Source organism: Podarcis gaigeae (genome assembly GCF_964106915.1).
Source record: "Podarcis gaigeae genome assembly, chromosome: 6".
In the NCBI taxonomy this organism is placed as follows: Eukaryota; Metazoa; Chordata; class Lepidosauria; order Squamata; family Lacertidae; genus Podarcis; species Podarcis gaigeae.
The window spans coordinates 48980134-49006464 of record NC_139682.1 but is presented as its reverse complement, the minus strand read 5'-3'; the positions used below and the strand labels follow the sequence as shown (position 1 = coordinate 49006464).

Below are 26331 nucleotides of genomic sequence, written 5' to 3'. Positions count from 1 at the left end.
TTCTATGTTAGCAGGGATCATTAGGAATTAAAATAGAACTGTCAATATCATACAAATCTATGGTGTGACCACACTCTGAATACTGTGTACAGCTCTGGTTGCCGTACCTCAAAATGGGTATTGTAGCTCTGGAAGCTTCAGAAAAGGACGACCAAAATGATCCAGGGACTGGAGCAACTCCTCTATGAGGAAAGGTTACATTTCTGGCTTTTTAGTTTAAAGAAAAGGTAAGAGGTCATATGATAGAGGTGTACAAGGTTATGCATCATACTAGAACCTGGGACCATCAAATGAAGCCGAATGTTGGAAGATTCAGGCTAGGCAAAAGAAAATATCATATTTTTTGCTCTATAAGACTCACTTTTTCCCTCCTAAAAAGTAAGGGGAAATGTGTGTGCGTCTTATGGAGCGAATGCAGGCTGCGCAGCTATCACAGAAGCCAGAACAGCAAGAGGGATTGCTGCTTTCACTGCGCAGCGATCCCTCTTGCCGTTCTGGCTTCTGAGATTCAGAATATTATTTTTCTTGTTTTCCTTCTCCAAAAACTAGGTGCGTCTTGCGGTCTGGTGCGTCTTATAGAGTGAAAAATACGGTGCTTCACACAACATTTGGTTAAACCATGGCACTCATTCCCACTAGTCACTTTGGTTACCTTCTATTTCCACTGTTGGAAGCAGTATGCCTCTGAACCCCAGTTGCTAGAAATACCAAGTGTGGAGAGTGCTATTGCAGTAAGCTCCTGCTTGTGTGCTTCCAACAGGTATCTGGCTGGTTGCTGTGAGAACAGGATGCTGGATTATGTGGGCCTTTGGTCTGAACTAGAGGGTCTCTTCTTATGTAAATGAATAAATGTATCTGGGATGTATCTGCATGCAGACAGGACCAGACCCACTGCACAAACAACACCAGACATTGCTTTTTGGGGGGACAATGACAAAGGGAATGGATAAGCATTTGCCAGGTGAAGGCAAGCAGTACAAGGAGAACCAGGTCACCTCTGCACCACATGGCTTCGCCCAAAGTGTAGTTTGTCAAGGGTGCTGGGAATTATAGCTCTGCAGGGGGTGGAATGCCACCCCCAGATCTGTTTGGGGGAAGCCATGTACTTTAAATGCATGGTGTGGATGTGAGCCCAGAGTGCTTTGAGCAAGGGGTCCAGAGAGCGCGGCTCCTTGTGGCCCTGGAAGTAAGCCCCTCGCATCACTGCAGAAGACGCGCCCTGCACCAGGAGGAGCCGCATCTCTCACCAAGCTTGCACAGTGGCCGGCGGGACCCTGAGCAGCACAAGGTTCCCCGCTGCAACAACAACCCCGGGGCAGCAAACTGGCTGGCGTCAACAACACAGCCAAACGCACGCCCGAGCCCCTGCTCCTCACGTTACGAGAAAGCCATTATTCCCTATGTTCCAGCACTAAACCTTGACGTTATTTCAGAGCCCAGGCGTGTGCGCGCGGCGTGTGTTTTGGGGGAAATGCTCCTGAGGAGGCCGATGCGCGGGAACATGTCTCTTGAAAGTGAGCCTCGTAGCGCTGACGGGGACTTACTCCAAGGTTAAGCGCGCGATGCAGCGGCTTTGCAGCCGCGGGGAGGGCGAGGCGCTCTTGCAAACTTCCCCCCGCGCGTAACGTGTTGCTCGCTGGCAGCGTCCAGCAGCCGAGTGCGCGCTGTCTCTCTCTCGCTGTTGTTGTTGTTGCTGCTGCTGCAGCAGCAGCAGCTCTGGGCTCCCACAGGTGGGGGAAGCGGGGAGACCCCTCCCTCGTTCCAGAAGCGTCCGCTCCCCTCGCCCTCCTTCTCGGCGCTCTGGCGGGAGGGCGACGGCGTGGGCGGCGACGGCGCGGAGCGAGTGACTGAGGAGGGCGAGAGGCGGCGTCCGGGCTGGGGGCGGATTTTTTGAGCCGCGTCGGGCGGGCACCTCAGAGCGACGGCGGCGGGTGCAGCCAGGAGGGTCACTCTGGCGCTCTGCCTGAGGTGTCGCTTGGTCGGCCGGGGAGGCAGCCTCCCCTCGGCTCTGCCGCCACCTCCATGGATGAGCACCTGAGCCTGTTGCGCTCGCCGGCCGCCCTGTCCTCCGGCAGGCACCCGAGGGGCGGCAGCAGCGGCGGCGCTGGCGTCGTCGTCGCGGGCGTCGTCGCTGTGGGCAGCAGCCACCACAACTTGGGCTACAGTGAGCAGTTCTTCCCCGAAGGCGCGCTCTCGGGGACCGGGGAAGGGCAGGAAGACGGCGAGGAGGGCGTCGAGGAGGACGTGGGCGACGGGGAGCTGGAGGGGGGCATGACCGTGGTGGGGGGAGAGGACCCTCTGCTCGAGGAGACCCAGCACCCCCATGCCCTGCTGGGAGGAGAGCGCTACGACCACCCCTCGATGGCCCACACCCTGCCTCCCCCTGGCCATCACCAGGTGGGCAGTGGGGGGGATGCCGGGGAGCACGAGTGTTGCGAGAGGGTGGTGATCAACATCTCTGGTCTGCGCTTCGAGACCCAGCTCAAGACGCTCGCCCAGTTCCCCGAGACCCTGCTGGGGGACCCCCGCAAGAGGATGCGCTACTTCGACCCCCTCCGCAACGAGTATTTCTTTGACCGCAACCGACCCAGCTTCGATGCCATCCTATACTACTACCAGTCCGGAGGCCGCATCCGGCGCCCTGTCAACGTCCCCATTGACATCTTCTCTGAAGAAATCCGCTTCTACCAGTTGGGCGAGGAGGCCATGGAGAAATTCCGAGAAGATGAAGGTTTCATCCGTGAAGAGCAGAGACCTCTGCCCGAGAAGGAGTTCCAGCGCCAGGTGTGGCTCCTCTTTGAGTACCCGGAGAGCTCTGGACCAGCTCGGGGCATTGCGATTGTCTCAGTCTTAGTTATCCTCATCTCCATTGTCATTTTCTGCCTGGAAACCTTGCCTGAGTTCAGAGATGACCGTGACTATGACAGCACCACAGGGACATTTGGGACCAGTGGTGGACCTTTCGTGGCAGATATCTTCCCAAATTCCTCTTCTCCAGCAACCTCCATGGTGTCCTCTTTCACTGATCCTTTTTTTGTGGTGGAGACTCTGTGCATTATCTGGTTCTCCTTTGAGCTGCTTGTTCGTTTCTTTGCTTGTCCCAGCAAACCCACCTTCTCCAAGAACATTATGAACATAATTGACATTGTGGCTATTATTCCTTATTTCATCACCTTGGGCACTGAGCTGGCCGAGAGGCAGGGCAATGGTCAACAAGCGATGTCTCTGGCCATTCTCAGGGTCATCCGGTTAGTCAGAGTCTTCCGTATATTCAAGCTCTCTCGGCACTCCAAGGGGTTGCAGATCTTGGGGCAGACCCTCAAGGCCAGCATGAGGGAGCTGGGCTTGCTCATTTTCTTCCTCTTCATTGGAGTTATCCTCTTTTCCAGTGCCGTCTACTTTGCAGAGGCTGATGATCCCACGTCCAGCTTCAGCAGTATCCCTGATGCCTTTTGGTGGGCTGTAGTGACCATGACTACAGTGGGTTATGGTGACATGCACCCAGTCACTATTGGGGGCAAAATAGTAGGGTCTCTCTGTGCCATAGCTGGGGTGCTGACCATTGCCTTGCCTGTGCCCGTGATAGTCTCCAACTTTAACTACTTTTATCACCGAGAAACGGAAGGTGAAGAACAAGCCCAGTATATGCATGTAGGAAGCTGCCAGCATCTCTCCTCCACTGAGGAGCTGAGGAAAGCTCGGAGCAATTCGACTCTCAGCAAGTCAGAGTACATGGTGATAGAAGAGGGAGGCATCAGCAACAGTGCATTCAAACAGGCTGCCTTCAAAACAGGCAACTGTACAGCCACAAACAATCCAAACTGTGTGAATATTAAAAAGATCTTTACAGATGTTTAAAAGACACCTTTCAAGGATATATAAAAATATTACAGAAGGTCTCCGTAATCAGTATTGTGAGGAACATGCACCATCGTCATTCTTTGTGCTCTTGTTTAGTACATGTACTTTTCTGATCCTTCTTTCTGAAGATGGGCATTTTTAGAAGGTAAAAAACCAAACAACTAACCAGATGTTAAGAAAGCAGATAGATAAGAGGATACAAAGAAGTCTGGGCTGCTTCTTCTAGAAACAGGTTTTTGTTCTGAGCTGTTTGTTGCCAGGCTTTGGGGTTTTGATGGGAAATTTAGCAAAGAGCAGCTCATTTGTTGATTTTCCTTTCCTTGAATGTGTGCACTTGTTGGAATGAAAGTTACGAAGTGAAAGAAATGCGGATGCAAGTGTGTTGCAGTGAGTAGAAAATATAGGCACTGAAATTTCACAAAGCATCTCTGCCATTACACTGCAAAATGATGCTCACATCATCTAATGTGTGTCATACGAGGGTACAGTTTTGCTTTTGTTAATGCCAGGTTAAAGCCTGTGTGCAGTCTGAATCTGCCCTAGGCATACGTATAATTGTTTTGATATAGCGAGGGGAAAGTCTTCATTGTAAGTCTGGATTTCTTTGATCCACAGAACTACAGAATTGCTTCCTTGAATTCAAAATTCTACCTGCACAGTATAGTGGAAAATACTTCTTCCTACATCACAAGGTTGAACAATTGTCTTACTGGATCATATCCTGAGTGTTTGGCTTTCTGCATATCATGAAGTTTTAGGCTTCTGGTAAAGTCACTGATGGGCTTTTCACAGTGACTGTAGCCTCAGTTGAAACCCATCCAAACCTTAGAAACAAAGGGGGCATTTCCATCCATTCCAATGCATTTAAGATAAGCGGTTGCATCTATCACAAGAAGATTAAAGTGGCAAACATGCCTTGCAGCGGAAGTTACTAATTTGGACCTGAGTGATGCAGTTTCCATAGCAACTTTGGTTTCCTGGGAAACTCCCAAAGGTTGTCATGGCATCCATTCCCTCCCTCCCCCAGTCCTTTGCTGTTTCCATAGTAACCCTTCCAGATGGTTCGAACTTCTGTGGTTCCGCAGAAAAGCCGCTGCTCTGATCACACACACACACACACACACACACACACACACACACACACCACTAATCCCAGAGAGATTTAGGTGTGGAAACTAGGCATTATTCTATATGCACCATTTTTAGATGTGCAGAATTCTAAAAGTTCTGGAACCTATAGAAGAAGGGGGAAAAGGATGATATGGAATAGTTTTTGTTGTTCTGCACATCCTAAAAGAATCATAACATCTGTTCCATATAAAAGCAAGCTTCAAACCCTCCCTTACAATTTGGTGCCTGATAATTGAAAATGGAAATTAAGTTTATATATGCTACCTACAAAGCTGCATAGAAGATTTATAAAGATGACACCATCTCTGCTTCTTTTGATGAAATGATACATTAAATCATGGCGCATGACCTAGTTTTATGCAAAACACCCCTCCTGACACAAATGGCAGCTCCACTTTCAAAGCACGTATGGCACTGAAGAACAAGACCAAAAGCATTTATTACAGAAGGATGAAAATCTGGGGAAATAGATGCAGATGAACCCAAAAGTGTTGGGCTGAGAAATATTCAAATCATCTGGGGAATGTATACTCGTATACACACAACTGGGGCTGTGGAATATCAGAAAGACACACACACACACACACACACACACACACACACACGTGAGCTGTTTGCTGCTGCAAGAAGTGTTATTCTTGCTTATGGTGTATAAAATATACCATCTTTGAATAATCAGACATTTTTAACCCCTTAGTTTTAAGATCAAGTCTCATTTTACTTCCTATTATTTTATTTTTAAAATGCTTAATTTCTGAAAGAGTTTTGTTTCCTGCATTTTTAGAATTGCAGTAAAGCTACCTGCTCCAAAGCATTTCTATTGATTTCAATCCAAGTGACTTCCAGAGTAAATATCAGGATATCTCTATATAGCTATTGGAATTCAGTATGTGTTGCAATATTAGCCACTAGTGCATTGCTTTCTGTAACTTGATTCCACTTCTCAAAATGAATCTATAGAGCTGCAAGTTAGTTAATCATGCCAGCTGTGAGGTCCTGATTCAGTGACTTTCAAGCCACCTTAAACCTTGGTAAAGCAAAATGTGTGGTAGATAATGCCTAAAGACACCAGACATTCAGCCAATTTAATTTTCTTAAAATTGTTTTCAGCAAATATAGTAGCAATTGAATGGGGATACTTCTATTTGTGGTATGTGTGTACATTTTATGAGATTCAGAGCTCTACTAGCATAAAATTTTATGCTTTTTGTATGAAACTATGATCTGTGTGTGGCGATCTTACTTGATCCCATTCAACATTCCCGTCTACTTTTATTTTCAGCCACTAAATTCAGCACACTATGATAAATTTATTGGCCAAGCCCACAGTTATTTGTGGCACTATATGGAGCTGCAATTGAGCCTTGTAATTTTCACCAGCTGAGAACTGGGCTAATTAGTGTCGGGTGTAGAGCTGTGCCAGCGAAATCGGTCATAATTGTGTTGTCTGTGTGAATTTCAGCTTGCAAGTTTGTCTGGAGAGAAAGGATAAGAGGGAAGGGGGAGCACTATAGGAATATTGCTTTCTTCTTTTGCTTATTGGTTGAAATGGTTAAATCCTAATTTTGATGTGTGTGGAATATTATCACAAAGCAAGAACTCTTTGGCCAGGATCCAGAGAGTCACTTTGGGTGCATCCTAGGGCTTAGGCATGCCTAATGGGACTGTGAGATTTTCTCTGAGCAGCATTCTCTCTCTCTCTCCCCGCCCCATATCGTTCCCTCTATTTCAGATGTTTAGGCGTGAGTGCCATTGCTTTATGTAGCCAAAATGGCACCATCCATGAAAACACAGGAGCTATTACGGCACTTAGGTTTACAAAAGTAAAGTGGGTGATATCCAGTCCAATCATTCCATTAGTGCAAGGATTTGTGCTTGTGCAATGTTGGATACAACCCAAATTTTGTTTTTGAGAAAAAGCTGTAAAGGTGGTGGTGATGGTGGGGAGAATATCCAAAACAGTCCAAGGACTGAAAGTGTGCAGTGTCCATAGATTGTTGACTGTCAGCAGGCAGGCATAGGCAAACTCAGCCCTCCAGATGTTTTGGGACTACAACTCCCATTATCCCTAGGTAACAGGACCAGTGGTCAGGGATGATGGGAATTGTAGTCCCAAATCATCTGGAGGGCCGAGTTTGCCTATACCTGGTCAGTAGGGATGAGGTGAGGGAGAAATGGAAAATCATGGAGGAAGGTAGGGCTGGAACAGTGAACAGACGCTCTCCATGGTGCAACATTCCATTGCAAGTCCCATGCGCCCCAAACTACTTTGGAAATTTCTCCTTGGTTCCAAAAGAGGCCACACAGCATGGGGAGATATGATTGGCAGAACTAATTGCATTGTTCTTTGGATCTAGGCCATTAAGATGAATAGGAACTCCCAGCTCTAGGAATAAGCGATGTGCATTATTCTCATTTTATGTTCAGGGTTTTTACTTTACCTACAAGGTGAGAATGAGGACTTTGAGAAGATGACATTGCTTCACTTTTTTTTACTTGCACCCAGAACATATGAATCCATGTACAGTGGTACCTCGGGTTAAGTACTTAATTCGTTCCGGAGGTCCATACTTAACCAGAAACTGTTCTTAACCTGAAGCACCACTTTAGCTAATGGGGCCTCCTGCTGCTGCTGCTGCGCCGCCGGAGCACGATTTCTCTTCTCATCCTGAAGCAAAGTTCTTAACCTGAAGCACTATTTCTGGGTTAGCGGAGTCTGTAACCTGAGGTACCACTGTATTCCAAAGGAAAGATCTATTACACAGAAGCCATACATATTGTAAGCATAGAGAAGGCTCTTTCTTCAAAAGGCGATCCTTTGCATGTTTGCATTTTGTTTTGTTTTTTAAAAAAACTGTTCGTGATTATCAGGGTGAGAAATCCCAAGCTATTGTTTCTGGTGGACATCAAAAAGTCAGCCCAATGGTGACAGAGTATCACTGTCAATGATGGCCCTATTCCCAAATGAAAGGAGGGATCTTTTTAAAATAGTGCCACCTAAGTGGCTGTTTCTTCCTCTTTAGTAGCATACCTGCAAAGTACTGTATTACAAAGACCAATACTTTCAAGCCAGTTGGTCTGTTATTTTCCTGTTTGTTTAATGTTGATTTTACTATTAAATATATACCCTGAATTCTCAGCACAGAGGGTATCACAGAAGTGGCAAAGGCAAAAAGATACTGAAACTGGGGCCCCATTTTTATAGCCAAAAACTCCTTTCCTAGGTTACTGTTTCCCTGGGAAGAGGGCCAGGGGGCAATTTTGATTAGGAAAATTTTGATTAGGAAAATATTCCATCCTTCCCTGTGCTCCTGCAAAGAAATTTGCACCTCCCCACTCCACATGGCTGCATTTCAGTAAGAATAAAAATCAGATCGAATCATGGTCCTCCCACATAATGCACAGTTTGACCTTTTGCCCCAGCCACTGAACACAGACCTCATGTATGAAAACTCCATCACTGTCTAGCAAACTAGGGACCAACAGGTGGGGACATATCACTGTGTTTTAATAGTTTTTGTTGTAAGTCAATCCAGGGGCTCCTTTGGGGGCCAAAAAGCAGTAAATAAATGATCTAATGAATGGCACGAAATGAGCACTGTTCACAAACAACGCACACCCCAAAGTCAAGGATAACAAAGAAGATAGGAAGGACTGATGAGCAACACTTGTCTTCTCAGAATTCCTCTGCCTTGGGACTCCAGATGCAAACTTCAACTCTAAGCCTGCAACCAGAGCTGCAAGGAAAAAGGACCCCACAAGAGGTAGGCAAGGTCAGGGGATTGTTGGGGGTCACCAGGGAGGGGGTCATTATGTCTCATCATATGATGCCTACACTTCTTCTCCAACCCTCCCAATAAAAGTGATGGCCACCCATGGCCTCAAGAGTGTCTCCCATCAATCCCTGCAGTACTGGGAAACTTCTAACTTTACAAGCTTCCCCTCACAGCAGACAGCTGTGGGACACAGGATAAATATGCACAGTGTAGAAAGGGGACTTCTGTTTATTCCAAATGTTGGTGAGCTTCCACAAAGCACCAATGAATGCAATGGATAACAGCCACCTTTGCTAGTGAATGCTAGGCACTCATCTCTGTCTATTGCTACAGCTGGCAAAACATTCATGATGTATTTTTTCCACTCCAGTACAGCCAGAGCATACGGAACAAAAGAAGCTGCAAACTGCAGACAAACATTCGAGTCCCTACAATGGACAGGTGAGTGTTCTTGCAATGACTGCATGGTCTTCCCCTACAGGAGAAGCTTCCAAACATAGAGTGGGAGATTGGCCTGCCAGTGGGAGAGTAGGAAACTGAGGTGAGGCATGCAGGGTGAAATAGCACCTAGTGATAGCATCCTTTGTTGCTTCTGCTCACTCACCTACCCATAATGGCACTTAGTCACTGGACCTATCAGTTGCTTCTGATCCCCGTTATTCATTACCATCCCATACTTGTCTCCCTGTAGGCAACAAGGCAGCCATTCCATATTCTGAGAGGCAAGGATGATTCCCATCCCTAGTATCATGCAGACCACAAATGGCACCTGCAGCAAGCAGCAGCAGCAATAACTACTTGAAGGCAGATATGCCTGTGTTGGGCTACAGCTTTTCCATCAGGTGTGATAGCCCATAATGTAAACAGGGGTAGCCAGCATGAATAGTGATAAGGAAACCTGCATCTATTACTCTTCTTTCTCTTGCAGTTTTCAAGCATACAGAAATCCTGCAAGAACGCAAAGACAACAGCCTTGATTCTTCTGTGTTGCTGTCAGAACTTATACCTGCCACTGATATGGTTTAATAAAAGCTGGGATGTTGTGAAGCTGTGTTTCAGCTTTGTCTGTTTTCTCATGACGGTTGGCAGGTAGGGAACCATCACCCTCCAATTTTTGCTCTGCTCAGTTGTCTCCCAAGAGAGGCACACAAACTAGGCAAGAGAACAGTGAGTTCCTTGCTACAACAACACAGTAGGACTGTGGATCAGCATCTTGCTTATAGCTTTGAAATAGAAGTACTAGTGATAGCGAATGGGTTGCCTCCTCAACCTGACTTTCTCTGTGATGAAAAACCTACCAACTGGGTTGCATGGAGAGAGCGAATGCAGGGGTGGCAGTGGGTCAAACTGATCACAAGGTTGCATGGGACACTAACTGACACATGCAGCAGTTGTCAAAATGAATATATTTCTGAATGGGATGAAGTAGGCCTGGCAAAATGAGAAGTGTTCTGGAGTATGAATGAAACTGAGAGAAAAATGATTGGTCTGTGCAAATGACATTAACTGGATATCTCATTTCTCTGTCTTGGTTTGTCTATGGTTCTTCCCAACCATTTCTCCTGGGATTCTGTAGCTAGTAGTGACTCTGAAGGCTTTGGCATGCTGCATCTGTGCTTTTCCATTGGGTTATGGATGCACATAGTGCTCCTTTGGTCCACATGACTAGGAGCCTTCCTGTACATTGGGGTGCTTGAGAGGAGTAAGTGGCATGTCATAGGAGACTTCAAAGGACCCTTCATAAGTTATTCTGTGCACACCTTTGCATGTGGTCAAAGTGTAGCTATGGGTTCTGGTCTTGTTGTTTTCCCCTGTCTGCTGGCTACACACATAAAATGTAGGCTGTGCCTGGTAAAGATCATATTCACATCTCTCTGGATTTTGGTTTGAGATCTCATTTTGTTTCCCCCTCTGTTTTGCTCCTTCCCAATGACCTGCTAAGCAGCTCACAATACTTTCTTCCATGGGTCTACTTTGTAGCATTCATTTTCCTTTGTGCATGTGCCTCTCCCCACTTTCCCCTGAAAAATGCTGTCTCTCCTCACATTCACAGCAATGCAAACACACTTCGTCTTGAATGGAGGCATTGATCCTCTCCATTGAGACTGAAACCTTCCTCCTGAGATCTCCTCTGGCTTCTTCATGCAGGTCTCCTATGCAGAGTGCCATGACAGCTTACGCAGGAGGAGTCACTGTGGTCTGCTTTTTATGTCTGATACTGAGCAGTGCAAAAGCTGTGTGCATGCTGGTTTAGGTGACATAATGAGGTCATTTGCTCATTTATTCATTTATTGAAGATACGTGCTGCCCTTCAGTTTACGAAACCTGGCCTAATTTCAGGAGGCACTTAAAGGACTCTAAAGATGATAATGACAGTTAGGCTTCTCTCTCTTTGTTCCCTACAAATGTTGTACCTCCACAACTCTTGTGACCCCTGACTATTAGGCATGCTGGCTGGGACTGATGGAAGTTGTTAGGTATCAAGGATATGTGGAAGGTACCATGTTGGGGAAGGCTACACAGTTGTCCTTGCTGATGCTTTCTATCAATGCAAGGAACTATGCAACTTTCCATTAGCTCAGATTAAGGGTTCTGACAGAACTTTCAAAAGATGCTCATGTGTTATAGTCCCCAGATGGATGGAGTCTCTAGATTTGGTGTACGTGTCTGATGTAGTGCATATATGGTGCTACCAAGAGGCAATTGATATTGGAAACTGGTGAAGAAAAGGAATGGGTGGTGGTTCTTAGGGTGTGTTTGGTCTAGCCTGTTTAGAATTTTTTTATAGAAAACTTGCAATTTGAGTGGTACCTGAAAAACAATAGAAAGCCATTGTAGGTGCTGAGACAATGACACAACCCAATGTTGCATTTTATGCTAGTATATCCTGCTCTAGCTGAATTTTTCATAGTCATAAGGGGCAGCCCATCATAGATAATGTTACAGAGCCTTTGTTTGAGGTTACAGAAGCATGGCTAATTGTTGATGAGTGCCAAGTCAACATCTCTTAGAAAGGTTCACAACCTTCTTGCCAGGTGAAATTGCTGGAAAGCTTGATGCATTTGATTGATGCAATGCTGTCTTAACAACCTTACAAACAAATCAGAATGAATGTTTAGGGTCATCTGGAAGCAACCCAAGTCTTCACATGATGGTGCCAAGTGGCTTTACATATGTGTATGAGCAGGAAGGGTCAAGATCAGTCTTGTGTCCCCAGAGGGAAGTGATAAGGGAAATCCCCATAATCACCTGCTGGGACCTTGTTGAGAAGAACAAGTAGAACCAGTCAAGGATGGTCTCACTATATCAGGTGTGGGAAGTCTGTGTCCCTTCACATATTGTTAGACTACTACAACCATCATTCCTGATATTGGCTATGCTGGCTGGTGCTGATGGGAGTTGGAGTCCAACAACATCAGGAGGGCCACAGATTCCCCACCCCTGCACCAGATATTGTAGTTGCCCAGTATCCTGTGTTGAATAATATGAATATAGCAGAAAAATATCACAGGATGAATAGAGGGCTACTGTTACCTGTATCAAACAATAGATAAAGATTGCTTGCTGAGCAAGGCTGCAAATGCCCTAGTCCAAGCTAAACAATCCAGAAATCTGCTAGTATCCAGAAAAAGATGAAGTTGAAAACTAATTGTTCACTTGACATTATTCTACAAAAGGGGAAGGTTAAAAATGAGGCAGTAACTGGCTGGGGAAATTTGCATTTCGGTTTCGTTTATTGAGTAGGAGCCAGACAACAACAGGCCACCTGGCGTCCTTCCCTCCCTGAAAGGTGTATTAATATCCCCAGGCAGTTTCTACTAGGCAGGATGGGCATAGACCCAGGTCACAGGTGGTAACCTACATACTTTTAAATTCCCTGCACATCTCTGGGTGAAGCCAACTGATACCAATCCAAATCCAATTTGGATACATAATATGTAAATTCCATTCAGAATTACCTACCCTATATGCTTACCTATACCATTAAGGCTATCAAGTTGGTCACTCCCCACCCTCGCCACTGTTCAGACTGTCGTTAAATGTACATATATTCATAGTAAAGACTTCATAGATTGGGAGCCAATGCACTCAGATGTGGTTAGGTTATTACATATGAAAAGAGATAACGAAGTGTAGCATAACTCGTTTCTCTCTGTGTCTAGTTGTAAGATTTCTGCTAATGACTCCTTTGGGGATCAGTATGAGGCCCTCTTTAGACATCTGCAGATTCTTCCTCTTGCTCTTTTGACCTTTGGTATTTTTCTCTCTGCATATATTTAATAAAAAATGGTAGATCTGCAAGGTCTGTATGACTAGACACTCAAATAAATTGTGACCTGCTTGTTTTCATTGAGATCATATGAGGACAATGTCAGTGCAGATTCATCCCTTGAGTCATCTTGCTCACCTTTCACCATACATCCTGCTGGCAGCTTCACACATCTCCAGCTTGTTGCCAGTGCTATTAAATTGAAAGTGCAAAAAAGAGACCTTAAGCATGGCTCCTGTTTGGCAGGCTGCACACGGTGGTGAAAATACGTTTAGATTTCAGAATTGGATGAGAACTGAATGCAAATCAGTCCCTCTTCCAAAGCGTTGTGCTGCCAGCAACCCTAAAACATTTCCATCTGGTGCTCCACCTTTTCTTTCATGGTGCAATAAAGTGGCGTTCTTGAAAGATGAATATGCATCCTGATTTTGCCTCAGGCAAAAGTTAAAACATTTCCATTTCAAGTATAAACCCCCAGCTGGCTAATACTGTTGCTTGTCTCTGTCTGTAATCCTGTGCACATGTATTTGGGAGTTGGCCCCTGCGACTTCAGTGGGTCTGCACAAAGTGTTATACTGATAGCAAAAGGGGAAACTGCAATGGACTGTGGCTCTTTAAAAAAACACCCCTTATTTCTTATGTGACTATTTGGTTAGACTTCTGTGAGCTTAATGCTGCTTTGCCACTAATTTTACCAGTCCTACTGTGATGGACATTTATGCACAATCCTTGGATTTTGGGTTCCAGTAAGCCTCGTAGTAACACACTGCCAAACATTCATGCATGAAAATACCCCTCTAGTCTTTGTCATTTCATCTTTGTTTTATGAATCGAGATACATGCTCAAGTAACTGTAACTTGTCTTGTAACAGGCTAAATTGTGGAAAGCTTTTGTGTTCAGCTTGCCAGTCGATATAACTATGCTTCTCACCCATAAGAGCAAAATGCATAAAGTCCTACAGGATCTGCCCCCTGCTTTGCTGACCTGTTTCTACCTGCCCTGGGTGGGATCCTGACTGAAACCTGCTGTAAAAGGAGGTCAAGAGATAGAGATAGGAGATCTGGAGCCTTGTGGGACACTGAAGGGGCCAGAGACTAACTTAATCATGAGTCCCACAAGGCTCCAGATCTCTTATCTCTTGACCTCCTTTTTCAACTTGTATTTATTAAGGACCACATTGCTTACAGGGCAGTGGAGGATGCAGCAAAACACAATGTTAGAACCAGTGTGAACTGACTTAGAGACCTGAATTTGCACTATACATTTGTTTATGCGAATTTCATACAGATACATACATTTACATGTCCTGACTCTTAACTATCTAGCAAAACTCATGTCTAAACTATCTTGAAATTAAAACACACTCAGTATTGACATATCTCTCTGCGGGTTCCTCCATATTACCTATTTATTGAGCATTCATCCTGATTTACTTTCATAAAGCTTGTGTGAAGGTTAGATTATCTGGTCATTCTGTTTGTTTGCATGGTAGTTATATGACAATGAGCATTCATCCTGATTTGTTTAAGGGGTGTTTGTATGTCTTCCCGTTGGCAATTCATTCCACATTTTCCAGTGTATTTCCAGTCACTTTCCTAACTCTGAAAAGTTTGTTTCTTTGTTAAAGTGGATTTTCTGTGCTAGGTGCATCTGTAAACTTGTGATTACTTGTGGGTGCATTCAGTAACATGTCTGTCCCATGTAGCTAGGGAAGAAGAGTTTGGATTTGATATCCCGCTTTATTACTACCCAAAGGAGTCTCAAAGCGGCTAACATTCTCCTTTCCCTTCCTCCCCCACAACAAACACTCTGTGAGGTGAGTGGGGCTGAGAGACTTCAGAGAAGTGTGACTGGCCCAAGGTCCACCCAGCAGCTGCATGTGGAGGAGCGGAGACGCGAACCCGGTTCACCAGATTACGAGTCTACCGCTCTTAACCACTACACCACACTGGCTCTCTAGGGAGGACCATTTCCAGACTATCAATGTTTTTGGGTGGGATTCAGTCATATCCCAGCCTGCACAATTAATGTAGATTTGGAGCTCTTGTGAAACAAACCTGCTTCCACAAAAGATAGGATTTTTTGCAGTAAGTAAAGTGATGGGGAAATGCACAGAAAGTGTAGAACAATGCCTGCTTGATGCAACTTCATGTAATATCCCCACAAACAAATCAGAACAAGTGCTCATTAGACAAGTTGTTTGGAAGTGACCTGATGCAATAATAGTGCATTAGTGGTGCATTTATACTTTAGTGTCTGGACATCATTCCACTTTAATAGTTGTTCTGTGATACTTCCCCAATGCTGTTGCATTATTGCTGTCTGGAGGGGCACTCTTGCAAGAAAAGTGGAACACCTGTCTATTTGTGGTATAAACAGTTACAGGATTTCAACAGGAAGGTATGAGACATGCACTGATTGGAAATGAAGCAATATGTCACACCCCAAAACTTCTGCAGGTGTCAATCGTATTGAAAGTGAAATCACACATAACTGCCCACCAAGTTATACTGAGAGATGGTGGCTAGCACTGGTTCCCTTAATGATCTTTATTTAAGCTGTGTGGATTTGGACTTGAGCTATCCTGCTTTGGGGTGGGATAGGAAAAGTGTGTACCCTAAAATGTGTTGCTGTAAGTATCTTTTTCACCTTCTATTATATATTTATCGGGAAGCTGATGCTTGTGGTTTCTTACTGTGAGGTCATTGCACATCACACTGACTTGCATTACTGACATGAAGACTATTCTCTGTAATAGAAAATGTATTTTCTGAAGATGCTATCAGGAAACAGTAGATTGGGGTGGAGAACCTGTGACTTTCCAGTTGTTGGATTACAGCTCCTTTCATTCATTGGCTATGCTGGCTGGGGCTGATGAGAGAGTTGGAGTCCAACATTTGTAGAGCCATAGTAGAGGATCAGGTACAGAGAACTGCATTGATTCCCCTCCCCCAAATGATCACACATGGCTGATTTTGCAGTTAAATTGCGTTTCTCAAGATATAATAAGCATAATGCTGTGCTTTCTCATCATTATGCTGAGCCAATGTATAGTTGACATTGCAAAATCAGAAAGTACTCCCTACTTTCTGTTCAACTTCTGATTGTCATGCTAATGATCTATTGAAGTGCAGAACTGAAGATTTTGGATTTTTATTTCTATTATTAGTTCTGCTTTCTGAACATGTCCCTGAAGGTAAGAACGGATGCAATGAAGGCAGTGAAGTAGGATCTCTTCACTGTCTCCGCAATCATGTGGTAGGCCTGATTATGAGTCTGCACATGTGCTTGGTTGGCTCCGGAGTGAGAGTAATGCCACTTACGCTCCAGCCTTCATCTGGTCTATCTCTATACAATTGACCACAGCTACTCAGAAACTTCACCAGGAAGTGGCCTGACCATAATAATGGGGTGATATCCATGTGATCTATTTCCAGACCCCCTGCTCTCCATGTGGCTCAAATGCAAAATCAAGGGTATGCCCTGCTCTCTGTGTTGCATTGATGTTCATCTGAGACAGGCCCATAGTTACCATGGAGGCCATGAACACCAAAGCTGGACTTGAGGTTTCCTCAGCTTGGATGTTGAAGTCACCCAAAATCACCATTCTGGGTTCCACACCCAAGACAAGTTCATTCTTGGTTCCACACCGCACCCAATACAAGTTCAGTCAGGGAGGCTGCTGAGCAGCAGGATGGGTGGTACACCAACAGTATCCCAAACCTGCAGATCCTTCCATCCCCCTCCCCTCAGGGGAAGTGAACTCCTGTGTACAGCAACGCCTCCCTGCTGCTCCCAGTCTGGGCTGATGACAAACTGAGTACCTGGGTAGGTAGAGCTGCATCAGTTCTGACCCACCCACCTCCCTCACCGTGGTCTCAGTGATATACCCCAGGGTGGCCCATTCATCCATGAATCAGCATGGCTTTATTAAAGACCAACTTGGCATTCAACACCAAAACTACCAGAATGTTGGGGACAGTGGCACTGAGTTCTGTTACAGGTTGCTCTGTACTGTATGCCTGCTGTTACTTTGGATAGGATTTCTTGCCTGATCTGAGATTTGGTTTGTTGCTAGCCTGATTGGATCTCATAATCTTTTTTGAGGAAGGATTTTGTTAAAGAGACTTTGCTGAAATAAGCAAGTTTCACAATCTTAAAGTAGCGGTGGAATAGGTTCTCTTTCAGTCTGATTGATGAAATTAATAGGAATTGCAAAACCAGCTTCTCGATCCAGCTTTGCTTTCCAAAAAACTAATGTAAGGTTCTGAGGAAGTGCAAAAATGGAGAGTCAAAAATAGTAGTGTCCCATTACTGGGCTGAAAGCTCAAATCTGAATTTGCTCTACATGAATTAATAAAACCTGTTGATTTCACTGTTAATAGCAAATACTTGATTCAGATAACTGGAGAGCCTGAAGGTGCTTTCAGCTCTTTTTTATTTTTTTAAAATAATAATACGTGGTTGCCTGTTTTGGAATTGTGGACAGATGGGTAATTGATCTTTATTAGCCCTCTGCTGTCATCTCTAAATAAAAATGGAAACATCTGGCTTTACAATTAACCCCTCTAAAATATGCTTATGAATATGTAATGACACCATTTTTACATGCTACTTAGCTCAGAACCATAATCTCCCAGTGTATAGTATGATAATAGCTTTTGGGGGAGAACGCTTAGAAATTTGAAGGGAAGCAGACTTCAGCTGTGGCACTTGTGGAACATGCTGTCATCTTGACTTTGCAGCTTAGAACCTATGTACTTCTGCCTTCTTAAAATAAAATTGAAGAGCCTTGAGAGTTTATTAAGGCCAGCTGTATTTCACTTGGACAGGTACTTGGCACCTACAGACATCTGTAGTTCCAGGAACACTGGTGTGTAGCAGCAGAGAAATGGACAGCCACACATTTGAACGTTCCCCTGCTTTGCTGTGTCCTTTCCCCTCTTCTACTTAGATTCTACTTACGGTACTTACAGCTCTTCCCTTGAGAGCTTCTCCACCCCACATTTCAAAAAGAATCTCTCTGGTTTGTATCCAACTATTTATTTAAAGCATTTATAAACCACTTAATATTTTAAGATGACAGCTGTGTACGCACTGCTGTTTACTCTGCATTCCCTTTGCTCCCAGTGCTGGTTTGGGAAACAGTCTACGCGTAACCTCAGCCACAATCCATATTTATCCTGTATCTGTCCTGTTGTCTCTTATGAAATACTGTGTTTAGCTGTGCTTCCCTCCAAACCAGCTTCAATCCAAATTGAGGAAAAGAACAACCTAGCTGAGTTTTTAGCTGGTAATGTGTGCACAGCCCAAGTCACTGCATGAGTGGAAAAAACTTTCTCTTGTGCAATGGAACCTCCCCTCCCCTCCCTTTTCAGGCACTTTGCACCCCACATCTGCTCTAGAGATTCTCCTTACCCTCCAGAGCAAGATCTTAGGGTGGAGCAGTGTGGTTTTGTGTGTGCAGGGTGTGTATGTGTTGGTGTTGGAGAGGGAGGAGAAATTCTGCTGTGCAAGCGGAAGTAATTCACTTTACGCAATGATTTTGTTGGCTACAAGTCTCTGCCCCCCCCCCGATCAGTTCCACTTTCTGTCATCATCTCTGTGCACCTGAAGTCTAACTTTGGAGTTCTCATCATATGTTAAAATCCCAGAATATCGGACTAGGGTTGAAGGAGACATCATCACATCCTTCTGACTTGTTTATCTTGTACTCACACGTGCATTTCCTCACCTCCTAGAACTGTCAGTCTGGCACTTCTTTAAAAAAGTTAAAAAAAAAAGTTAAGGGTTTTTTGTTTTAAATAGCCTACATTGATAGATGAAGAGGAGCTGGCAAGTGCAGTGTTCTAGGGAAGAAAATAGTATTTAGTTCTTAGACATATGTGGCATAGAAGGCTGCTTTGTATCCAGTCAGATCAGTGGTGCATCTAGTTCATTATTGTCTACATGTGCACATGGTGTTATTCATACTTTTTTTAAAAAAAATGTAAATAATAATAATAATAATAATAATAATAATAATAATAATAATTTTATTGTTCATATCCTGCCCATCTGGCTGGGTTTCCCTAGCCACTCTGGGTGGCTTCCAGCAAAATAAAAAAATGTCAGACATTAAAAACTGAACAGGGCTGCCTTCAGATGTTTTCTAAAACTTGTGTAATTCTTTATCTCACTGACATCTCATGGGAGGGCGTTTCACAGGGAAGGGCACCACTGCCAAGAAGACCCTGTGCCTGGTTTCCTGTAAGTTTACTTCTCGCAGTGACGGAACCGCCAGAAGGCCCTTGGAAGTGGACCTCAGTGTCCATACTGAATAATAGGGGTGGAGATGCTCCTTCAGGTATACTGAGCCGAGGCCATTTAGGGCTTTAAAGGTCAGAACCAACACTTTGAATTGTGCTCAGAAATGTACAGTGGTACCTTGGTTCTCAAACTTAACCCGTTCCGGAAGTCTGTTCCAAAACTAAAGCGTTCCAAAACCAATGTGCACTTTCCCATAGAAAGTAATGCAAAATAGATTAATTCATTCCAGACTTTTAAAAACAACCTCTAAAACAGCAATTTAACATGAATTTTACTATCTAACAAGAAAGCAATGAACAATTATATTGCAGTCACACATTAAATCAATCAGTAGCTGAACTGGGTTTCAAACAACTCACAAAAACAAAACAAAAAGAGCCACAAAAACAAAAACACAAAATAAATAGCAAAAACACACAGACCTCAGCCACATGGAAGTGTGGCACTCAAAATGGAGCACATTCTGCTTCCAAAAAAGTTCGCAAACCAGAACACTTACTTCCAGGTTTGCAGTGTTTGGGTTCCAAGTTCTTTGAGTACCAAGGCGTTTGAGAACCAAGGTCCCACTGTATTGGGAAACAGTGAAGATCCTTTAGGACCAGTGTTATATTGTCTTGGTGGCCACTCCCAGTCACCAGTCTAGCTGCTGCATTATTGTACTAGTTGTAGTTTCTGAGTCACCTTCAAAGATAGCCCCACGTAAAGTGCATTGCAGTAATCCAAGCGGGAGATAACCAGAGCATGTACCACTCTGGCAAGACGGTCTGTGGGCAGGTGGGGGCTCAGCCGGTGTACAAGATGTGTTTAAAGTACTTAACCTGACCATGTTTATTTTGGAGAAAAACAGCTGCAGGGCCCCAGTCTGAAACTTGCTCCTGATTCAGAGCAGAAACATATTCTGGATCAGGGCCTGTATTTGTTTATATTTGTTTATATTTATTGCATTTACTTCTACTTCACCTTTCCTCCAAGTAGCTCAAGGTGGTGTACATGGTTCTATTCCTCCCCATTTTATCCTCACAACAACCTTGTGAGGTAGGTTAGGCAGAGAGATTGTGACTGGCCCAAGGTTACCTTGGGTTGAGCAGATATTGGAACCCTACTCTATATGATTGTAGCCCAACAATCTAACCAAGTGCATTAAAAGAAGAAGAGCAAGAAGAAAGAACAAGAATAATAATGTGCGATTTGGCTAGTGAGTGGTGCTGACAGCAAGCCCAAAGGGATTGGCTGCAGGAGGGAATTGCTAATTGGGAACTTTCTCCTGCAGCCAATCCCTGTTTTTAGCAGGGATCTTCCTTTGCAGTTTGGCTTGAACTCAAGCTGGGCAGCTGCAAAGAAAGAAAGGAAAGAAGTAGAAGTGCATTTAGAGTTCCCTGCCACTACCACTTGTACATTTTTTTTATAAAAAAAACCAAAGATAGTGGCTGGTGTGATGGTGCAGAGTGGTGGAACTGCCCTCCCCAACATCGCTGCAGATGGGGCAGGGCAGGGGTGGTGGTCAGGTTGGAACTTTGCAGACGTTCTAGAGGAGCTAATCTGGCATTCCTGTCAGTGTGTCCACACAGCCCCAGCCTTGTTGCCGTCCTGTCCCAGCCACACCCATATAAACTGTAGCGATGCCAGTGGTGGCAGGACTGTTCTGTGGCTCTGCCCCACCCAACTGCATAACTTGTTCCAAAAGAACAGTTGCAACAGAAAGAGGGGGGTGTAGTGTTATATGAAAGGAGAGTCTATTAGTACCTGAAATGAAGATTTGATCCTAAGTGGATAAATCAGCCTTTCTCTCTTTTTTTAAATAAATTTTTATTAGAGGTTTTTACAAAATAAAGTACAAAGATAAACAACCTTTCTTTTATCTCAACAGAGTTTCATGACTTCTTTGGACTTCCTCACATCTCCCGCTGCCATTTTCATCATCATAAATTTTTCCCAGCAATTTATCATCTAATTTGCAAATTTTATAACCACTTATTTAAATATAATCCTCTGTAAATTAATTTCTCTTAATCTCACTTTACATTAAATCAGCCTTTCTCAACCTGTGGGTCCCCAGATGTTGTTGAACTACAACACCCATCACCCCTAGCTAGCAAGGCCAGAGCTCAGGGATGATGGGAGTTGTAGTCCAATAACATCTGGGGACCCACAGGTTGAGAAACGCTGCGCTAAATGAATTGTTTTAGCAGTTCTGAAAGTGTGAGATGGGCCTCCCTAGAGTAGGATGGATAGTAGCCAGGAGAGGACCAAGCTTCCTTCTTACAGTGACGGTGCAAATGCAGTGAATGGCAACCACCCAAGTGTTGAAGGTCGTTTGAAAGAAGAATCACTACTTGTGTGTTCACTAACCTAGGGATGGGGTGCATTTAAAGATGAACCTCCCTAATCCACAGTTTCTGAAACAAGGCGCAAATGAAACACAGCTATCCATTGCTTTGCACTTTCCTGAATTTTGCAGTGCAGTTTTCCAGACAGGTAATGTGCACAAAAATGCATACAGTGCAGTAAAATGTGCATAAAATGAATGTATCAGTGAAAATAACATACAAACGTGTATTAGGGAAAGTTGCTTTGGGGGGAAAAATGTGTATACAGTATTAAGAAAATTTGCATAGAAGTGTGTCTGTTTGGTGAAATTCCCACTGTGAAACTTATGAATTTTCATGAAGACTTTAAAAAATGGCAAACTGATGTGGAAATATGGAGGACTGAACTTAAGATCGGAGAAAATGAGAAACTGAAATTGACTGAGTCTCCCATCTCATACTAAGTTCAGCCGGTTTTTGTAGTATTCTAGAATCTTGGAAAACCCGTCTCACCTGAGACAACAGTGAGGCAAAAGTAAATAATATGTACTCCATAGGCAACCATGCTCTGTCATGTAACACATTGTTTTGTCTCACGAGTGACTAGGCAGCACCATCCCTTACTGAACATGAAAGCTGAAGTATCCATACAGCAACAATCATTTTCCATCAGCAGTTGGGTTCCCAAGGGTCCTTCCCATGGGAACTATAAAGCTTGCTGCTTTCTCATGCAGCTCTGTTTTGCTCCTCTCCTCTCCATCCTCTTTCCTCCTGGCCTAAAGACAGAGTGAGCATCACCAAATGACCTGCCTATCTTCCTTCAAGCGTTGTCTTGGGTCTCGTCCAGAAAACCCCCTCACCCAGGTGGTTTCATATTACAGCACTAGAAACTTGGAGAAGCGTACTGCAAAACTCACATGCCTCCTATCTGCGTGGGAGACCCTGCTCTCCACTGTTAGGGATGGGGAAAGTGTTAGAGCAACACAGTTGGGCATGACGCATATAGCAAAAGGTGTGGGAGGAGGAGGCATGGGAAACACAGTTGTCCATTTCAGGGCGTGTGTCCCCCTTCCATAGCTTACCTATGTGGAGTGCTTTCTTGTAATGGAGCTGGGTGTTCATGTCTGGGGTCCCAAGATGAGGTTCCTATTGGGGTTCTAAACAGACAAGTACTTTCAGTGTCTTCAAGTTCGACTTCGTGCATTCTGCTTTGTGCAAAGTGACCTGTTTCTCTGAAAAGAGCGAGAGAAAACAGTCAGAGGGAAATTCTTTGCTGCTCTAGGGCTGGCATACAGCTGTGCTGTCACTGCGGGGCATGGCTGTGGATTGCCTACAACCGTACCCCATTTTGGCTGTTAAACTGGCATATTTTCACCAGCAGACAACTCAGCCAGCTGATAGCGTTCTGCTTGAAAATCTGGCGTGTTCTGACACTGTACCTTTCAAGGTGGCAGTGTAGCTCAAGTTCTGCTGGCATAGGAGGTCTTTGGACAAATTCCTCTCCTTCTCCCCCAAATAACAAACCAAAGGTACACTCAGAATTTGCCAGGTGTCATGTGGAGTGCTGAATTTAGATATCCTGCTTCTTACTTTTATTTTTAGGGCGTGAAATTGCAAATTTTCTGGGATGCAAACCCTGTGCAAGAAGGATTTGATTCTGCCTTTAAAAATGTGACACCATTCCGTGCTTGAATGTACACTGAATGCTTTCATTTATTCTGCTCAACAGATAACAGAAGATGTCTCAATAAGTGCAACAGAATGCCACCAACCTCTTAAATACTTACTAAAAAGAACCACAGACACCAGGAAGAAGTCACTAATTATACTATAGCATCGTGCACCGAACAGAAGGATGGTCTGCCCTCTTGTGTCTCAGTATTTTAACTTGTAGTTGTATAACAAGTTCTATCTCTCTGTGTTTTCTGACAAGTGCATTATGTAGAAATGAACATCTTTCATGTTGTAAGATAAAACCAAACGCAATATTAAAAGAAAGATCAAAGCTGGGGGAAAGGGGCACAATTATGTGGATGTTATTTCTGCCTTTATAAAATCTCATGCAAGCTTCAGTGACTAAGAACAAAACTTCAAATGAGCTGCTAATAAACATTCCAAATGTGTTGATTGTAAAATATTCATCTGTTTTGTACAGTTTTATTTTGGGCTGTGATGAGAAATGAATCATCATTCTGTGTTTTTTTAAAATGAGCTCCCCCCCCTGTTCAGTGTTATTTATAAAGTGGTACCTTTGTTACAAAAAGCTTTCCTACTTATTTTAGCCTTTGTGTACGAGGAGAAGTGATGCTGATTTAAACGAATCCTCAAAGGATTTTCTGAACTGTTAAGTTTAAATTTTGTGCCTTGTTTTGAAGCATTTATTTAAAGAAGGATACTGAAAGGCATATGTGTTTGTTAGCAAAGAAATACATATCTCCTCTTAAATTGTAAGTGCAATTCTTTGCATGTTTACTCAGAAGTTAGTCCCATTGAATTCACTGGGATTTCCAGTAAATGTGTATTGGACTGCAGCCTGTATTTCATTAATATTCATGTATAAAGGTATAATAAAAGAGATATGGACAGATTGCTTAACAACCACAGGCTTATCACCAAGTTGGGAAGGATTAAGAGCATCTGGTTAAAGCATAGCACAAGTCTCTAGAGCCGCTTTGAGGGTCATACAGAGTCTTACTGGTTGTGGTCATGATAGTGAGCTCCATGGGCAATTACCAAGTGTTGTCAATGAGCACATATCATTATGGTCAGCTGAGCTCTGCTCTAGTGCAAGCTCGCTTGAAAACAAGTAGGGCGTAGTGCATTACAGCTGAGGGGAGCAATAGAGAATTGTTTATATAGGGTTCCAGTCTTTTACAGCTAGTAGGGCTGGGAGATAATATTGATAGATCGTCTAAAACTGGTTTGAAGTCCATATCATGATATTGGTTTCATAATTTTGACCTGGCAATATATCATGAATCACAATGTGTGTGCATGCGCTATGCAAAAATCACAACGTGGGAAGAAGCTTGAAGCCAGCCAATGCCTCTACATAACTCCATCCTTATTTCAGACATTATATCAGTATATCGGTATATGGCTATGTTTAGCCGGTGATGTATTGATGTAGAAAACCAGATATCGCCCAGCCCTAACAGCTAGTTATTAATGTGTAGCCAGCAATGTTAAATTATGAACTGAAGCACCAGGGAGTGCAACAGGCATGCGTTTCACACCCAAGCTGCTCTGAAGGGACCAAAATGGGTACCTTAGCATGCAGCAGTAGGGAAACAAAGTGTATTTCTTTGTTCCAGTGATAACCTTCTATCGGTGGACCTTTCCAGAAGATGTTTTGTTTGCACAAGGATAATCTCGTAGCTAGTTCCAGTTTGGGTTTGTTCTTGCCCTTTTGTACTGGGAGGGTTAGAGTTGCCTTGCTGCAGGAAAGGATAGCCAAAATCTGCACCTATTAAGAGAGATGCGCACAGTAGTGCTTGGCAGTGGGAGGGGAAGTCTCTCCAATGGGACGTCAGAGGTGGCACCTGGCAGGTGCTCACAACATTAACACACGACACCTAAGCCCAAACCTTTTATATTAACATTTTATTATGTTTTGACAGGAGAGTGACACAAATCACTGAAACATCATTAGTAGTAAATGACAGGTTCGGCACTTCTTAGGCAAACAGACCCCCCACCCAGTGCCCCCTGACCTGAATATGGCAAATTTAAGGAAAGAGAAAGAAGAAAGGAGGAACTTTGTCAAAAAATTGTTGACAACCAGTGCCTAGTTAGAGAAAATGAAATGATTCCCAAAGGAGTGAACAGTCTCAGAATTAGCCCTCCTGCCACAACAAATTTGTTATTTAGTAGACAGATCTCAAAGATCCTCAACCCCATGCTCTCTCTTTGAAGATTATGACTTCTAAAACTGAAGCACAATTCATTTTGCCATTAGTGATATGCTAGAAATTTAAAGCACAGCAGGTTTTGGAGGTGCCAAAATTACCAAGATGAATATGGTGATTAAATAAACACCAGAGCTAAAAAGACATTAGTTCTATCATTTTCCCAAATAAAGACTCAATAATGGGGCACTTTTGCATGTGTTTTTAGACCTGGCAAGGGTTTCCACTCCTCCAGCACATGGTTGTGCCTGCATTGCATTTTCTCAACAGCTCAATACTGCCATCTGAATGCAGGGAAAAGTTATTTTCTAGGAAAATGTGTTCACTGAAAATAATAATCTAGATTCCTCCAGTTCATGGGCAGCCCAATTGTGTATTCTTCGTGCAAAATATCTGGAAGGGTCCCCTAGGAACAAGAGGATGAAATGGTACACGGGCTCAGGTAAACAATGTTCCTTTTGGAATATGCTAAAGCTAGTTCCAAGGTTAGATATTCAGAATTAAAATGCATAGCTTGAATTTCTTTGCCAAAGTTCAATGCCTGCTGAAGGATTTGAAATTGGTATTTGACTTTTGAAATTGGTATTTGTTCTCCTAAACCACCAATATTTGAATTGCAGCATAAGAAGTGGTAGTTAAATGACAGACGACATCTTTGTAGTCAGTGCAAAACTTCCATTGAGCTTGATGGATTCTGTACTAAGCTTTTTAACCATGTGATAAATATAAGAGAATCAACACTGTTAATAAACATCAATGCATCAAGAAA

The 26331-nt window shown here is 43.8% G+C and overlaps 1 protein-coding gene across 11 annotated transcripts; it reads left to right on the top strand.

Moving 5' to 3' along the window:
• Positions 1-1533: 1533 nt before the first annotated feature.
• Positions 1534-26331, top strand: LOC310847739 (potassium voltage-gated channel subfamily A member 3-like). Of its 11 annotated transcripts, none has more exons than XM_083745796.1 (5): positions 1534-4006; positions 4477-4626; positions 8673-8756; positions 9139-9209; positions 9697-9815. In XM_083745796.1, the coding sequence occupies exon 1, from the start codon at positions 2023-2025 to the stop codon at positions 3856-3858; it is 1836 nt and encodes a 611-aa protein (XP_083601922.1). In that variant the 5' UTR covers positions 1534-2022; the 3' UTR covers positions 3859-4006; positions 4477-4626; positions 8673-8756; positions 9139-9209; positions 9697-9815. The 11 variants fall into 11 exon arrangements, 9 of the variants coding, with proteins under 9 accessions (XP_083601922.1, XP_083601923.1, XP_083601924.1 ...); XR_014565984.1 differs by lacking the exons at positions 1534-4006; positions 4477-4626 and adding exons at positions 7728-7771; positions 23384-26331 and having other exon boundaries at positions 9697-9857; XM_083745797.1 differs by lacking the exon at positions 4477-4626.

Bases quoted from the DNA above. Each gene is read 5' to 3' on its own strand.
- LOC310847739 (XM_083745803.1), top strand. From the start codon at position 2,023: ATGGATGAGCACCTGAGCCTGTTGCGCTCGCCGGCCGCCCTGTCCTCC.